The 18,119-nt window shown below is 40.5% G+C and overlaps 1 protein-coding gene across 3 annotated transcripts in view; it reads right to left on the reverse strand.

The window, feature by feature from the left end:
- mphosph9 (M-phase phosphoprotein 9) overlaps positions 1–15,042 on the reverse strand; it is a 36,265-nt gene extending 21,223 nt beyond the window's left edge. For 2 of the 3 annotated variants that reach the window (XM_033647093.2, XM_033647091.2), the window contains exons 1-11: positions 14,918–15,042; positions 11,094–11,365; positions 10,632–10,779; positions 6,403–6,492; positions 5,829–6,322; positions 3,462–3,627; positions 3,257–3,329; positions 2,319–2,422; positions 1,514–1,618; positions 945–1,441; positions 388–537 (exon numbers count right to left, since the gene is read on the reverse strand). In XM_033647093.2, the coding sequence (XP_033502984.2) occupies positions 388–537; positions 945–1,441; positions 1,514–1,618; positions 2,319–2,422; positions 3,257–3,329; positions 3,462–3,627; positions 5,829–6,322; positions 6,403–6,492; positions 10,632–10,779; positions 11,094–11,329 (2,063 nt within the window). In that variant the 5' untranslated portion in view covers positions 11,330–11,365; positions 14,918–15,042. The remainder of the gene's footprint in view (positions 1–387; positions 538–944; positions 1,442–1,513; positions 1,619–2,318; positions 2,423–3,256; positions 3,330–3,461; positions 3,628–5,828; positions 6,323–6,402; positions 6,493–10,631; positions 10,780–11,093; positions 11,366–14,917) is intronic. The other variant, XM_033647092.2, reaches the window with a different exon arrangement.
- Positions 15,043–18,119: the final 3,077 nt, after the last annotated feature.

The raw sequence follows: 18,119 nt of genomic DNA on the forward strand, positions 1-18,119 counted from the left end.
TATCACTGTGCAGAAGGAAGCGTGCATCTACTGCTAGCTCACCTAGCACCACAGAGCTAGCTAACGTTACAGCTCAGTTAAGGAGGACGCCATTAATGTCTACATGTGGGAAGGTGTGAGAAAGAATAGTATCAGTAACATTGTTAACACTGTGCTACATTACAGAGAAATACAAACCGTACTAATGAACCTTCATTAATATAGGCCTATATTTTATCTACAAGTGCACGTCACACACTGAGCGAGCCGCCTGTTAATGACGCTGTGGGCTAATGGGCATGTAGCTACTTCCATGTTTCACATGATACATCATGTTTGTTCTTTCTCTGTGAGTGTAACACAAAGATAAAACTAAAGGATAAAGAGTAAATAAAGAACAATACACACCTCTCTGTGAGGACCTGGTTGCTCTTTTCTAAATCCGGAGGCAAATCTCTGAGTTTCAGTTTGTCTCTCAGGATTTGGATCTCAGACTCGTAATACGCTTTCAGATCAGCCACATGTCGAGAGTGCTTCTCTCTCAGGTTCTGCCGCAGTCTGAGCAGAAAAAACACAGGGAAAGAGGAAGATGAATGACACTGTGGAGAGTGGATGACGTCTGGGGGACTCAACAAAACCGAGTAATTAAGATGCTGACCACTTCTTTTAATGAAAAACAATATTTCTAAAGCTTTGCGTTGTCAGACTGCTGCTTCTATGTAATCTGCTAATTCAGTATGAGCCTGATAGATGCTTGAAATCCTCCAGCAGCTAAGGAACCTCAACCCTTGTTTCTTAAAACAAAATGTTCTGCTTCATTCATTTTATTCACTTTTCTTCCTTGTTTCACTGTAAAAAAAATATAAATGTGTGTTTGAACAGTGCTGACTAAATAAAGTTATATTTCATAAAGCAGGAGCACCCCAGTGTGAACAAATACTGCCACCTGTGTGTGTTACACTCACAGAGAAAGAACGACAGGGTCCTCTAGTGATGAAGCTCTCTCCATGTTTGGACTGACTGCAGGCCGCAGCGAAGCACCAGAGGCTGAGCAAGGCTTCAGGGTGCTGGTGTGGGTGTGACTGCCCTCCTCCTCACTGGCTAAGGGGGCACTGGCTCTGCGTTGCTGGCTGGATGTGTGGGAGCAGGGCTGAGTCTTATCCTGGGAGGTAAACACTGCTGCTGCTGCTGCTGCTGCTGCTGCCTGGTTTCCCCACGAGCTCTGCACCTTAGACGGGGAAGGCCCGGCAGCTGAGACACTGGAGGTATCAGAGATGCAGTCAGTGTCTCCAGGGTTGGGACTGCACTCCACCATGCTGTCGGGGGTCACAGGGGTCCCTACTCTGGGGTACAGGTGGGGCTGAGGTGCGGCGAATGAAGGACTGCTGAAGTGAGAGGGCGAAGTGAAGCCAGAGGTACGATCAGACTGACGCTGGTTCGCTGCTGGGTCCAAGGTCAGCATCTAAAGTGACAAAGTACAGGTTAGAGACTCGGCTGAGGACTAAACTGATCACCAACGAGTCGTGTGACGTACCTGTGGTGACGAAGGACTGGATGTGACAGAGCTTTCCCAGTCTGAACGCTTACAGTCTGTTCTCTGCTTGTTCTGGTAGATCTCTTTGAGGGACAGCCGAGGCTCCTGAACATAAAGGATCAAAAATTACTTAGGTATCACTAAAAAAATAAATAAATGTATAAATAAATACAGGAATAAACAATCTGTTAATAAATAAATACAGGAATAAATACAGGAATAAAAATACATAAATATGGAAAAAATAAACAAATGTGTAAAAGAGAAATAAATACAGACATAGATCAATGCATAAATAAATGCTAAAATAATCAGAAATATAATTGTATGGGGTCCAAAAATAATCTTAAAACAAACAAAAAACCCAGAAATATAGTTGTACAAAAATGTAACAATAAATTTAAGATATTTATTTATTTATGTCCTGTTTAATTGTCAATATTTATATTTATTTTTTTGCAATTATTTATTTATTTCCATATTTTTTATTCCTGTACTTATTTATGGATTTACTGATTCACTTTTATATTTATTAATGGATTTACTTATTTATTTATTTTCCCCTGTATTTATTTAGAAATGTATTTACTTATTAATTACCGTTCTTATTTTTTTTATTCCTATACTCATTTATGTCACAGTCTGCTAGTGTAGTGTTAAATTTTACTTTATATTTTATAATATATTTAAATTCCTATATTTTTGCTGCTTCAGTTTTCTGTCTTTATAGTCTATGTCTTAAATTTCATTCAATTTATGTGATTTTTCTTAATAGTTTCAACAGTGAACTACAGGAGTTACTCACCAGACTCATGGACGCCTCTTGCAGAAGGAGGTAGGCGCCACTGTCGAAGCTGTCAGGCAGGGGGTGATACAGTTCGCTCTCATTCAGACGCCAATAAGTGAGGCCTAAGTCGGAGAAAAGAGTAGTATTGTTTAATCTTTTATTTATTTAATATTTAGTTTGTATGTAACATATCGTGTTTATTTCTTGCAGCAATGGTCACCCTGATGAATCCATTTCAAAGGATGACGTCTAGTGATGTGTTTTACTTATTGTCAATAAACCCAATGAAAAGACCAAAACTGGTGGTGCTGTGTCGCTTGGCAGGACCAGTGGACTCCCTGTAGTTAGTATTCATTTTTTTGCGATAGACAGCAGGTTGTCAAACTGCCCCTGAGTCATCCTAAAATATGCCTGGAAACGTCCATGATGGAGGAGAAGCTCCTGGACCAACTGGTGGTACTCCCCATGATCCAGCCTCTGTTTTAGGGTCTCATGTACCCACACAGATCTCTGTTTATCTGCTGACAGCCTCTCACCCTCAACCAGAGCTACAGACAGTACCCTCTGCCTCAACATGTCAGCAACTACACACTGATTACTGCAGGATACATAAAATACAAAAATAAGATAAATGGTAGATTGGTTACACAGGAAGGCTAGGGTCAGAAGGTGATGTGGTGGTAATAAACTATGGGACAGGACACACTGTTGATTCAGACTGGAATGTTTCAGGAGGATGAAAAAGGGAGCTGCTCTTATTCCTCATGATGACGCCCTCGTGGTACAACAGTGCCATCTCACTGTCACTCAAGGTAACTGCAACAGGTCTTCATCTTCCATAAAAACATGTAATATCCTGTATTGTTTATATTCTATCACAGTCACTATGTCAGTGATGTCTTTACACTAGCCTCGCCTTGCTGTGCTGTGTTTCGTCTGAGTCAGTGAGTTGTTACCTGATGCCTCAGACATCAGGCTGTCACTCCTCCTCAGGGGGAAAGAGCTGGACGACGGCCCGGCTGCTCGCTGCTGAAACCCAATAGAGATGAGTGGATTAGATTCAGCAGAGGGAATGTAATCAGTACAACCACAACTCACACATACATCCAAAACAAAAACACTGCAGATGCAGCGCAGTGATAAACACTTGGTGAGTTGTACCTGGTCCTGGAGGTCTGAGCTCTCGGGGGGGATTTGTTTGTGGGGTTCTCTGAGGTTGCGCGGCTGCTCTTGGTGCTCGGGGGTTTGGGATGAAGCTTGTCCTGCTTTGCTCTTCTTGGGCCTGAGTTTCTGCATCTGTGCCCACGAGGTCAAAAGCTGGCTGGTGCTGCAAACAGAACAGGTCAGGGTGAGTCGAAATATCATTCACCTGATGAAATGTTCACTGAATCTTAACACAGTTTCTCCTGAGTTTACCGAGTTTAAGTTTGGACGTTTTAAGACATTTTTAATATAAAGTAGAATGCAGTTATACTGGCCAAAGAATCAAAGCTATCAGCAGCTTTATGGATCTTTAAAGTGAGTTTCAGCTCAATGTCTACCTGGTTCTCTCACTGCATTGCTTTGAGAGAAAACGCTGTAAACAGCTGCAGCACACTACCTGCTCAGCAGCAAACAGCACAGACACAATAAGAGACTAGTAGCTAATGAACATCGTGGAGCATTTAGCAGCTGAAGAGACAGATATTTCCCTCAGGAGTTGGTGGAGACCAAAAACAGAGCAGTGAAAGAGAGTGAATACTAGACTGATGTCCATCTGGCGGACACAGACACGAGTCCAAATGAATGACAACATGAGAAACTGGAAACTGAAATAAATGCTTTTAAACGGGCTGTTATGCAGATTTTGAAAACGTGGAAACACCCTCAGCCTTTAGCAAAAAAGCAGTGATGTAGGTAAGAGCGCTGATAGTAAAATAAAAATAATAATAATAATAATAATAATAATAATAATAATAATTAGGCCTGCCAAAACAAAGCATCAATTTCAAATAATTCATCACAGGAAAAAAAAGCATAAAAACATTAACGCTGATGAAGTGTATTCCATGGTGTGTTATTAAAGGCCACAGTGTCTTTGTCACATGATGGAGGCAGACGAGACGACGCTGCTCGACCTCGTGAATGGAACATTTACATTTAAACCATGCCCCAACAGAACTGTTGCTAGGAGCACCACTCTGCAGGTTCTGCAGGAAGGAAATTTCGTACCATCAGAGAATTTCAAGCCTGAAATATCACCTCAACACAAAGCATTTAGCAGCAAACCCGGAGGCTCGAGCTGGCACAGCCTCCGATGCTAACGCTAGCAGGCAGCCCCGTCAAGCCACACTCTGAGTCTGTGGCTGTGTTCAGACTGAGTCAGTCTACCTGTGATTGACTAACAACCTCCTCTACAGAATGGATTGCAGACCAGTTTCAGTGGTCAAGGACAGGGGGACAACTGTGTCCAAATTCCAGCAGCTTTACGACACATCTGACAACAGTCATTTAAACTGAATTTTTTAAAATACTTTCACAGAAAAAACTGATGCCTGCGATTAATTAAGATTAATTAATTACCGAGCATGTAATTAATTAATGTTTTAATTGCCTGACACCTCTGATAATAACAAATAAGAGAATTAGTTTGGGTTTTTGATTCATTATTTACTTTGAGTTTGATGTTTAATTAATTTCCGACACTGTCAAAAGAGACAGATAACAGGTGATTAATCAGCTATCAGCTTTTTCCTGTTCCAAACTATTGTTATTATATAAGCCTTTAAAATTCCACTATTAGTCGACCTCTTGTGTGAGGTACTTTTCATTTTCAGTGTATTATTTTCACCACTTTATCTTGCTACTAGACTGCCCTTTCTAACAGGCAACTGAAGCTCTTATATCGCTCTCTTCCAAGCCACCGGACTCCTTGAACAAAAACAGTAATTTTACCTCACAGAACACGGGAATTATTGGTTTACTGCTGCCTTGATCTGTTCGTTTCTTTGGGTAAATGTATGATTTTGAATCCAAGCTAACGTGGCATTTACAGTAGTACGTTGCTAAGCTTCTGTGCTGGTTAGAGGAACATAGCTAATGTGGAAGATGAATAAAACACAAGGGGGTTTATATGTAGCAACGTCATCATGTAAAACCTACATCACTTCACGTGGGAAAACATTTTTAGAGGTGTTTGGGAAAATAATATTTTGATACTAAAACATTTGTACTTTGACCAAAATTTGAATTGGAAGCTAAAGAATGATATAAAAACCCCTTAAATTGGCAAATTGGTTGCTAAAGTTCAGAGTTTTCAACTCTCATGAATAAGTGTATGACGTGAAATTGCGCTACTTGCTTCATTTGTGCTGCTTAATTTGCTTTGCCTTGCAGATATTTGCATCTAATCACATCTTTGCGTTGACTTTAAATGTAATTTACTCGTGTGAATTGTTTTATTTGCTCCCAGTGTGAACACAACATAAGACTTTTCAAGACCTGCAGATACCCCATCATAAGGAAGTCTTAGGATCAACTCAGACGTACCCAGAGTTTCTCTGCTGGTAGATTAATGGGTTGGGTCCATGCACTCCGAGAGTCCTCTCGTGAGAAGAATCCTGCTGACACCCAATCACAGTCATCTCTGTGTCTTCCTGGAAGTTCGGGGCCCAGTGATCCTTCTCCCTCTCTTGACCACCTTCCTCATCGTCCCCCAGAGACCCAGCAGGTTCCAGACCTGTTTCCCAAGCAGACAGAGTCCCGTACCCGCTGCTGAGTACCGTGGTCGCCCGCCCCTCCCCCTGGTTGGCGGTCTCTGATCTCTGGAGCGGCGGTGACGGGGAGCTAAACGGGGTGTGGGCAGGGGCTGCCAGGCTGTCATTGTCACTGGCCACATTTTTGACTGTGCAGTCACTGGAGATGAGGGGGAAAATATAGTCCTTTGTGTGTGGGGGAGTTTTTGTCACTGACGCTGGAGAGAACTGGACGCTGGCCTGGCGGTTCTGGAGCTGAACCAGAGCCTTAATCTCATCCTGAATCAACTGGAAAAAGACACATAATTACTTCACTGCTTGAACAAGTATTTTTAAATATGATAAGATGTGTCTAAATGCAGGCTCACCTGTATTTGGCACTGGTATTGTTCTTGCTGAGCGAGTATTTGCTCTTGGTATTGCTTCTCAACCAGCTGAAACAGATGCAACCATCGGCCCTGTTGCAGAAAAAACAATAATGCAGCATTATTACTCACAGCAGGACGTTACTGTAAATCCAGACTAACATGCAGCACATCACCAGCCCTCATCCTTATTTTAGAATGACAAAGTCCCCCTCCACCTAAGTGTGTTTTGCATACAGTAACTTCACTGTGATGTTTGACCTTCACTGTGTAGAATGATGTATGTGCAGAGTTTGACGCTAGAAGGTTGTTTTGACATTAATATGCTGAAAGTTTCTCTGAGCTCAACTTAAATTAGGGCTGGAACTAACGCTTCCTTTCCTTGTCGATTAATCAGTGGATTGTTTTCTCAAATAATCAGTTAGTTGTTTGGTCTATAAAATGTCATAAAACGGTGACAAATGTTCAGATGACGTCCTCAAATGTCTTATTTAGTCCACAACGGAAAGATATTCAGTTTATTGTCACACTGGTGTAAATAACTTGACTTTTGACTTTTTGTCTTTAAAGAATACTAAAACCTTGATGTAGACCACTCATGTTTTTGGAAATGTCAGAAAATATCTGTATTTTGGGAAATGGTATGTAAAGAGCTTGAGCACATACTAGGATATGGGGTTCCTAACAGATGTTTGGTCTTTATCTATGTACATTTTCTAAATAAAATGTTATTGCTAGTGATAGATATTTGATCAAAATATTGCTAGTAGCAAGCGAGAAAGCTCCCACCAGACACTGGGGTGAAGAAACACCCCCAACGAAGGACCACTGGCTGACAATTGTGGAGAAATCTTTTTAACAGAGAAATCGACACATACTGAGACTACAAGAAGCACAACTAGAAAGAAAATGGGAGAAATGGACTCTATACAGGACTCAAAAAGACAACGCTGGACTGGAATAATAATCAAAAGATATATTGATCATTAAAGCTGTTATTATTTTTCTATTATTTTATTTTGCTGTTGTAACTGACATGTTAATGTCACAAAATTGTTTTAATAAATATTTAAGTGGGAAAAAAACTAATTTATAAATTATCAAAACAGTTGGCGATTCATTTTAAGATATTCTCTGCAGGATTTTCCTAAAAACAAACGACTCGTACAGAAGTAATCCCTCTCAATCATCATTTAAGACCCACTTTCAGTGTGCGGCACTGTATTTTCTGCAGAGACTCTGCCACTTGCATGCATTTTTTCCTGTGTTCTGAAGTTTATGGTCATCTGCAAATAAAATACTGCAACTAAAGGGAAGCAACATGCCAAACAAGAGTTAATCTGGTTGGCTTTCACTTTCACTGGCGAGCATGTTTACAAACAGTAACTGACATATCCTGCATAGTATACCTTTAATAGTTAACAATAAATCAATTAATTCCTGTAGCTCCACCTTAAATCTGACATTAACACATGTACCTAAAAGCCTGATGTGACATTACAACTAGTTTCGAGCCAATCACAGTTCAGTATGCAACTTACACAAGAGTGATATCGACACTTGAAACCTTCAGTGCACACAGACTGAAAATAGACTTTTTAGTGAACTTTTCAAGTGAATAGTATTTGTGTATTTGTAGATTCTGGATTTTTCAATGGGAGAGAAAGAGTATTTGTCGTTTTTGGCAAGGTAAATCAACTTTTTTTTTAACAGACACAAATTAGTATTCCTAGCAGAGCATTTCTGTGTCTTAGACTATGTCTGGAGGTGAACTTCCAGCTTAACAATGTGAATGTGTCTGAGTTTTACAGACGGCCAAATGTTGAGCGGTGTAGAGAACCTTAGATTTCAAGAAGTTACTTCATGTCAGTTTTATTGAGACTCTGTATGGAGTTATTGAGAATACAAGGCTGCATCATCATGTGTAATGATACTGCTTCTCTGCTGTCACTGCAGTTCTTTCACTGTCTGAAGCCTTTGTGTTGCACATGCTCACATGAAACCAATTTGCACTTTCTGCATCCCCGAGGCCACAGGGGTCCACATGATGTGAGGTTCATCATCTGCGCCCACATCCATCCACATCCATGAGGGTCCGTGTGACCGTGTGTGTGCAGCCTAACATGTGTGAACATGTCTGTGTGTGCAGACATGCAACACGGTACTAACAGAGCAGATGCATGTGCACAGCCTACATCCTCCCCACCACACATACTGTATACATTAGGGATGTTCCTGATGACTCACTTCCATGATGTTTAAATGGAAGTTTAAACTTAGACTTGTCGACACTAACACTCAAAAAACTGAGAACAATTTGTGGCTGAATGCCTGGAAAACACAGTCGACCTCCACTAACTCCCAGACCTGGAGAGACTTCTGCTGGAAAAACCTGATTTGCTTTTTCATCACACCCAAACAAAAGTCTAAACAAACTGACATCCAGCTCTGCTGCTGGAGGCAATGTGAAGAAATCATGGTCGACCATGCCTGTTTTTTCTGGTTTTGGTCTTCTATTCAGTTTTTCTGGAAGGAAGTAGCAACAATCATTAGAAAAACTTTCTGAGTTTTAGTATCACTACAACATCCACATCCCTTTTTCTTGGACACATCCCTGATGGACTAAGTCAAGATGACATCGATCTAATAAAGATCCTGCTGGAGGCGAGTAAAAAGGCCATTACAAAATACTGGCTCCAGAAACTCTGACCCGCTGCCTCTTTATTAATATCGTTAAACACTTGCATTTTCTGGAACAGATGACCTTTTCCATACAACTTCAAAAGGAATTGGGAGAAAAATGGTGGAGAAAATGGTGTGTTTTTATTGCCAATGAGAAACACTCCAGTTGTACTCAGTTTCTGTATAGCTTCATGTGATATCACACGATCTGTTGGGCGACCACCATTGGTTGTATATATGGAGGTGAGTCTCCTCATCTTGTTCATGTCTGATGAAGGGCTGGTGACCGAAACGTCCTTTGTGGTGACACGATTAAAATTTCCGAAAGGAGCAGTTTCTGGTGTGCAGACCTGTTTTTGTATTGTTTTGTATTTGTATTAAAAACATGTATGCAGACTGAAATTCAGCCGTGTTGTTCTGTCAGGAGATGCAGTGACTTAAACCAATGGTGAGTAAGAATAATTATAACGTTACATGTAATTTGTTAAGCTATGAGAAGAGGGGAAAAAGTTTGCTAATTTATGCAATGTAAATATGCTAAAGCTGATCATGAGAGATGAGGGGAAAACTTTTTTTTTTGGTCAATGCACCCTGACAGTCACATAACCCTGAAGTTTTATGAATGATGACGGTTTTGTTTGAATGAAAAGATTTGTTCCAGAAAGGTCTCTCTGACAGAAAGCCCCAAAGGTTATCCTATGTGCTGTTTTCTGTCTGTTAGTGGAGTCAGTTTAACGTCAACTTTACTGCACTTATTATTTACGTGTCGTTTTTATCTTTTAGGGCTGAAAATAAAAAAGAAAGGTGGAGCAGCTTCTTCTGTGACAGATTGTGTTAAATGGGCAGCCCCCTAAATGGCAATGAATCGAAATCTTATCGTGGCAGACTTTGTAATATCAGAAAATATCGTATCGTTCGTATCGAATCTATATTATATTGTATCGTGACGACACTGTTGATTTACACCCTGGTAAACACACTGAGTGAGTGAATTAGCCAGCTCTTACACATGTGTGTGTATGTGTGAGGGGAAGCAGCTGTGCACCACTGTGACTGTGATACAGGCTCCCATCATACAGAGAAGTGATAAACGGAGGAACAACAACTCTCTAATGATTTGGCCATTAAATAATTAACCAAAGATAATTAAATGATCAGGTATGTACACTCAAAGGCCTCGAGCCTGATGAACTGTGCAGTGATGTGTCTTTGTGTCGTAGCACATCAGAACTGTCTGTTCCCTGCAAATCACACTGTGTCTGAAAAGATCAGCTGCAGCGTGGTGCTGTGTGTGTGTGTGTGTGTGTGTGTGTGGGGCGTTGGGGTCTTTGTGTATGTGTGTGTCTGTCTTACTGTCAGGTGTGATCCGCACAAAAAATAAAAGTGACAGCTCAGAAATGAGGCTGCCAGCTGCCAAATGCAGTGCACAGGAACAACTGCCACAGCAGCTCACCCCAACTTCACTTTCAACATCATCAGCGTGCATCTACACTCTCACTTCCTCATTCTGCAATAACTACTGCCTCTCAGGCTGTGTGGTATTTCCCCACCTCACAGTCCTTCCAGATCTCCGGGTCGGTCTCTCCGCTGCTCTGGATCTCCTGCACCAAGGCCCTAAGGGTCTCGAGGGAGCTTGGGTTGATGAATGGGAGGCTCTTCCCTTGTTCGAACGCTTCATCTGTGCTCAGACACAGACTCCTGCAATAAATCATAGCATGTTAAGTCACATACTGCGCCAAAGAACTGTAATATATGTACAAGATATAGATGATATACATTCACACAGGATAAAATATTAAGACTACAACATGGCTGCACAAAATTCTGGATGCCACAAAATGATAATTTGAATCTATTTTCTGTGAAGTTCTTGGACATTCAGAATACTACATAAATATGTAAAAACCCTTCTAAAAAAAAGACGGATCAACTAGTCACTGTTTCACATTTTATCTCTACTCTCCAAACTCTTTTTACATTCCGTAAAAAGCAGTGTGTTGCAGATACCGCACCTGATCTTGTTGCATGCTGGTGTGATGTCCATGGGCCTGCTCTCCACAGTGCCTCCTGTTGTCTGGGAGGTCGTGTGTCTCTCCTCGGAGACAGCCAGCCCCGAGGCTGACGTCCCCTCAGAGGACACCAAAGAGGTCTCGCTCTCCTTACCCACATCCCCGTCAGCACTGACATGGCAATGGCTCAAAGCCCCCGAGCTGGACACATCCTCAGAGATACTGTCATCTGTGGACATGTTTATGGGCCCATGCAGCGAGGGTCAGTCTGACAGCTGGAAACCAGGAGGAGGGGAACAAGAGGCGAGAGTCAGACATGTGGTAATATGGTGTTCAAGGTTACAGCTGGAGGTATTGGCCAGCACCGCTCAACTACTGCACACACACTCGATACCAATACATTTACAGATCTATACTTGTGTACTCATATCATACCTCCAGCTGTTTATTCTGTATACATCTACTATTAGCATTACTTAAAACTATACTCTGCACAATAGGCTATATTAATATACTATATAACTATATACTACTATATTTACTAAAATATACCTGCACTGCACTGTGTTCAAATTAGGGCTGGGGGGTATGAAGAAAGTAAAATATCATGATATTTTTTACCAAATACCTCGATACAATACATACAATTGCATCTTTACTGTAATACAGCCTCTAAAAACCAGAAAAAAAGACAACAGTTACGAAAAGTCTGGGACAATATCTAGTATCATATCAATATATTATCCAAACATCACCCAGTGCTTGTTCATTCTGATCATACTGTGTATGTCTTATCATATTTAAACACACTTTTAATATTGTTCATACTGTGCAAATCTTGTGCATTCACATCCCTTACTGTTTTCTATTTATCCTGCATTTTACTTTGTATATTATTTTGTACATTATTCTGCACTTCACTGCTTTTTGCACTTCTGCTTATTGTCTCAGTACCTGTACCCTGTGCAATGTCAATAAAATTAAACAGCGGTGGATGAAGTACCTGAAAGCCATATTTAAGTAAAAGTACAGATATCTTATCAGAAAATGACTTTGGCAGCAGTTAAAGTCACCTACTAGAATGTTATTTGAGTAAAAGTCTTAAAGTATCTGATATATTTACTGTACTGACATATCAAAAGTAATTTTATCACGTTAACTGTAATTAAGTATTGAAAGTAAAAGTACAAGTAAATGCTGTTAATAAAACAGCAAGAGGTCAGAATTTTGAGAGTTATGACATTTATTTCTTCTTCGAATGTACACCACCTAGGGTTGCAACGATATGATTTTTTCACAGTATAACTGTATAACTGAAAATATCACTGCTTCACAGTATAACAGAATTATTTTTATTATCCGTCAGACTGACCCTTAAAGGAATGAAAACAAACAGGTATTGTCAGTTGAAAAAAACATTTTATTACTTTAACTGAAACGTGAAACCATTTTGTTAATGTAAGTATGTGTAAAAAGTCTCCCCTTAGGAAACAACTAAAACAAAAGGGAGATTCCCCGTCAAGTTGCATTCCTTTCAATATCACAGATAAGCAAATGTACGCGGTATGATGACCGTCAACTTTTATCACAGTATACCTTAAAACCGGTATATTGCTGCAACCTGAACACCACCTTAAAAATGGAGCGTACATTACACTTGAAGAAAAACAGTCTTTTTAACAAGTTATGGGATTACAGAACAAAATTCCCTTTCCTTTATTCGTCTGCCCACCCCTTCCTCCCTTCCTTCCTTCCATCCTCCCTTACTTCCCTATTTTGTAGTAAGTGATTAAGACGCTTAGGGGAAATGTATAAGAGTAAAAGTATACATCTTATTTAGGGAAATGTAGTGGAGTAAAAGTGAAAGTTGACAGAAATATACAAACTCAAGTAAGATGAGGATGCTCTCAAAAGATATTTAAGTACTGTAATGAAGTATTATTACCTTGTTACATTGTACCACTGAATTAATTGAATCTAATCTTAATCTAACTAATAATTTAATAATCAAATATAATATATGATCATTTATTTCATTTTTTCCCCTCCATTTAAAGTTTTTTTTAAGGGACACACAACAATGGATTTTTTTGCCAATATCTGATATGCCAATGTGGCAAAGGGCCACAGGCTGGAATCGAACCTGGGCTGCTGCAGTAAGGACTAGGGGTGTTACGATACATCGATCCACATCGATACATCGATTCATTGATTAACGATCCGCTTATATCGATGCAAAATGAAAACATCCATCCATTTCGTCATCTTAAAGATACACATTTATTTTGAAATTCACATAACACGTCTGTGTCATCATTTCTGGGCAAGTGCGCCTCCGCTCAAACAACAAACAGAGCTCAGAAATAAAATGGTCAAATCATATTCTAGTTGTTTTTGTGAGTTGATGTAAATGATTGTGTTAGATGGGCATATGATATCGCGTCATATCGGTCACACGCTCTTGAATCGAATCAAATCAAAATCGTATCGTGACAGACTTTGTGATATCGGCAAACATCGTATCGTCATCCAAACAAATCGATATAATATCGTATCGTGATGAAGCTGGTGATTTACACCCCTAGTAAGGACGGAGCCTTTGTACATCTAACCTCTAAGCCACCGACGCCCCAATATGCTGGTACGTAACAACTCATTTGACTGATGATATCCGATACTGATATATCGATATATCCACTTTTTCCCCACCTAATGTTAGTGATCATTAAGTCTCTTCTGTAGTGGAATTAACATCATATTATACATGCATAACTTAATGTATGTATTATTTATTCACTGTGCAAATTAAGAAAAAGCATGCTGGCTGATTCTGACAGTTCATTCATTTTGTTTTAAAGCCAATATCTGTGGATACTGACAACATGCACACATATGTTATGTACACGCATATTATTTTGCATCCCTAATTTTTTGTGGGGAGTTATTCCTCATCCACTGAGGGTGCAAGGAGCAAGGACAGAGGGATGTCGCTGTGATATTGGACTGAAATTGAGATTGAATTATAATTAATATTCATAGTCCTTTGATGCATGCTTTGTGATTGGGCAACAATGGAATTTAACTTGACTAATCTGTCAAGCACTTTAGGTATGATATGAGCTATATAAATATATTTGCCTTGTCTATAACGTTCACAACAGTGGATAAAAAGCAGCTGGTTATTACACAGCTGTCATAGCTGAGAATTAGCTCTCAATACATGTCACATTTCCAGCCTTACACCTGCTATCAACATCCCAGAGTTATCAAAACATAAACAAACATAAACACCCATATTGAAGATGATGTGTAATTGAGGTGCATTAGCATCAGTGATCCTCCTCTGTCTGTCCTGACCTGTGTGTGTGTGTGTGTGTGTGTGTGTGTGTGACAGCTTGTCTGAACTGGCCATATTTGACTCAACAGCTAATTAACCACCTCTAACACAATCAACAGACAGCTATAATTAGCCGTGCAGCGGTTTGAACAATTAAACAACACCAGCTACGTTAGCATCTTTAGCTACGGTGTCAGCCAGCAGGCAACCACCGACGCTGCAGCCCGATAAAGTTGCCTGTCAACTCCGCGGGAGCCTGGGTCAGTTAACGAGCTAACATGAAAGCTAACTGTTACAACTACCTAACACTGGTAAGCAGCTGGTTAGCTAGCTAGCTAAGTTGAGCTAAGTTGGTTTATTACAGGTTTGTAAGCACAGCGTAGGCAAGCCGGACAGCGCGCGGGAAATGACACCGCACATACACCATTAGATACACACAGTCTTGGAGAAGACATCATGGCGCAGATACGGTAAATAATAGTTAACGTACCCGTTGACTTGTATCATCGTCTCGTCCATATTTCTCTGAGAGTAGACACCTCGGCTAGCTGCTTGCTGGTTGGCTGCTGCACTGCAGTGATCTCCGGCTGCTGTAACGTTCGCAGCACTGCGCCGCCATTGGTCGAACTCTAATCAAAAATACTGCGCTGTGATTGGCTGTCACTTTCACTCTGTGTTTCTATTGGCTGTTCGGGGGGAAGAGGTGTCCACATCTGTTGGGACAAAAGCTGACGAAGAGGAAATCAACAGACACACAGACAGTTTGTTGTTCTGTCTTACTCACACACTCAGATGCATGTTGCTCTTTTCTGTTATTGTAATTTGGGACTTTATAATTTATTGATTACATTTATTTTATAACTCCAGCTGTTTGTCTTTTGCACTTCATACACTCAAATTACCATCACAGTGGTGGAAGGCACCTAGGTGCATTTAATGAGCAGGTTTGGATTTATAGAGAACTGAAAGTAAAATATGATGCTATAATTATGCCTTGGTTGAGAGACTTTCCAGTCTATAGGTTTTTATATGGAGTCACAGAAGTGCCATAAAAAAATGACAAATCTGAAAGAAAAAACAGACAATATATGGAAATATGACGGCTAAGTGACAAAGTACCCTCTGAAGAACTATCCCCACTGGGACCCTACCTGAGACGGCTGATATACACCACAGCAACAGTGATCCTAAAAATGCTTGACTACAAGATGAACACCATGAGCATAACGAACTACAACTAACTGCACTCCATAAAGGCCTGGCAGCACAAATGAACCAACCATTGCTAGATGGGACCCATACAGCTTGGTTGACCCAAGGACGGACAGTCCTGATCATGAAGGACCCCCAGAGGAGCACAGTCCCATCCAACTACTGGCTAATAACATGCCACTGTACAACATGGAAGCTCCTGTCAGACATCATAGCGGCTAAGATGAATAGGCACAATAATAATAATAACACCAGGGGAGACAAGCACCAGCTCCTGGCTGATAGAGCGGTCACCCAAGACCAGGCAGACCAACCTGTTCACCACTTGGATTGACTACAAGAAAGCCTACGACTCAATGCTACACACAGATACTGGAATTCTTGGAAAAGCACAACATCAACAGGACACTAAGAGCCTTAACCAAGAACTCTGGAGGCCAACTCAAGAGCCAGAAGGCAGCTTTGCAGATGTTCAGCACAGTTACAAATACCTACACAGAGTAAGGCAGGTCCTGAAAAGTCAGCTGAACGGAAAGAACAAGGTCCGAGCCATCAACACGTACGCCCTGCCAGTCATCAGATACTCTGCTGGTTTAATAAGCTGCCAAAGGAGGAGATAGAGGCCGCTGATATCAAGACAAGGAAGCTTCTCACAGTGCATGGAAGATTTCATCCCAAGTCCAGCACCCTGAGACCGTACACCTAGTCCAGCACCCTGAGACTGTACACTTAGTCCAGCATCCTGAGACTGTACACTTAGTCCAGCACCCTGAGACCGTACACTTAGTCCAGCACCCTGAGACTGTACACTTAGTCCAGCACCCTGAGACCGTACACCTAGTCCAGCACCCTGAGACTGTACACTTAGTCCAGCATCCTGAGACTGTACACTTAGTCCAGCACCCTGAGACCGTACACTTAGTCCAGCAACCTGAGACTGTACACTTAGTCCAGCACCCTGAGACTGTACACTTAGTCCAGCAACCTGAGACTGTACACTTAGTCCAGCACCCTGAGACCATACACTTAGTCCAGCACCCTGAGACCGTACACTTAGTCCAGCACCCTGAGACCGTACACTTAGTCCAGCACCCTGAGACTGTACACTAAGCAGAACGAGGGGGGCCGAGGACTGGTGAGCGTCAGAGCCTCTGTCCGGGCTGAAACAACCAAGATCCAGGAATACATCAGGAAGATGGCCCCCAAAGATGAACTGCTGAGTGAATACCTCAGGCAGCAGAAACCTGATAATTCAGTGGAGCAGTGAAGGCAACAGTGGTACCAGTGGTGATCGGAGCACCGGGGGCTGTGACACACAAACTGGGAGAGCGGCTCCAGCAGATTCCAGGTACATATGAATATAAAAACATATGGAAATTTTTAATTTTAATTTTATATACTTTTTTAATCCCCGAGGGGAAATTCAATTTTTTCATTCTGTTGTCCATTACACACAGGTCCGAACACACACATGCACAAACTGGACCTATACATGCACTAAGTGGAGAGATGTCAGAGTGGGGCTGCCCATGACAGGCTGGGGGGTTCGGTGCCTTGCTTAAGGGCACCTTGGCAGTGCCCAGGAGGTGAACTGGCACCTCTCCAGCTACCAGTCCAGGCTCCATATTTTGTTCCGGATGGAGACTTGGACAGGCGACCCTCCGGTAACAAGGAATAAATAAGTGCATAAAAAATGCAAAAAAAATTACCACAAATGACAAAATCATACTTATAGGCATTTGAATTTATTTTCACATTTATTTGTTCATCTGATTCTGAATATATGTATTTGCATTTCTTATTTTTTTTTATTATTTTTTATTTCTTTTATGTATTGATTATATATTTTTAAAAGATATTTTTATTTGCATAAGGATTACTCTAGCTTTGTGTGTGTATATTTATTTTTTTTTATTAATTTATTCGTAATTTATTTTATTTCTATAATTTTTATGTAATATTTATAATATTTATTTATTTAATTTCTCTAACTTTTAGGGCTGTATATTCATACATTTTATTTATTTATTTATGTATAATTTATTTTATTTTTAATAATTTTTATGTAATATAATTTATTTATTTATTTTTAATAATTGTATGTAATATAGTTTATTTGTTGAATTTCTCTAACTTTTTGTATATATTTATACATTTTATTCATTTATAATTTATCTTATTTTTTCTATAATTTATGTAATATAATGTATCTATTTTTCTATCCCTGTTTTCAAAATATTATTTTCCCTACTGCTTTTGCTTTTCCTTGGAGGACCAGGCTGTCAATCAACTGGCTTTGGGCGGGCCTTCCTGCCCAGACTGACAGCTTGGTCTGTTTATAAGGAGGAATTCTACATGAGTACTTTTAAATTTGATACCACAGTATTTCTGCTTCCTTAGGGTCTGAGTACTTCTTCCTCAGTAGGCCCTACTCTTTGTAAACACCGACCTTTTCTCTGTAAAATTAACTGCATTTATGT

The sequence above is a fragment of the Epinephelus lanceolatus genome, chromosome 19 (assembly GCF_041903045.1).
Source record: "Epinephelus lanceolatus isolate andai-2023 chromosome 19, ASM4190304v1, whole genome shotgun sequence".
Classification (NCBI taxonomy): Eukaryota; Metazoa; Chordata; class Actinopteri; order Perciformes; family Serranidae; genus Epinephelus; species Epinephelus lanceolatus.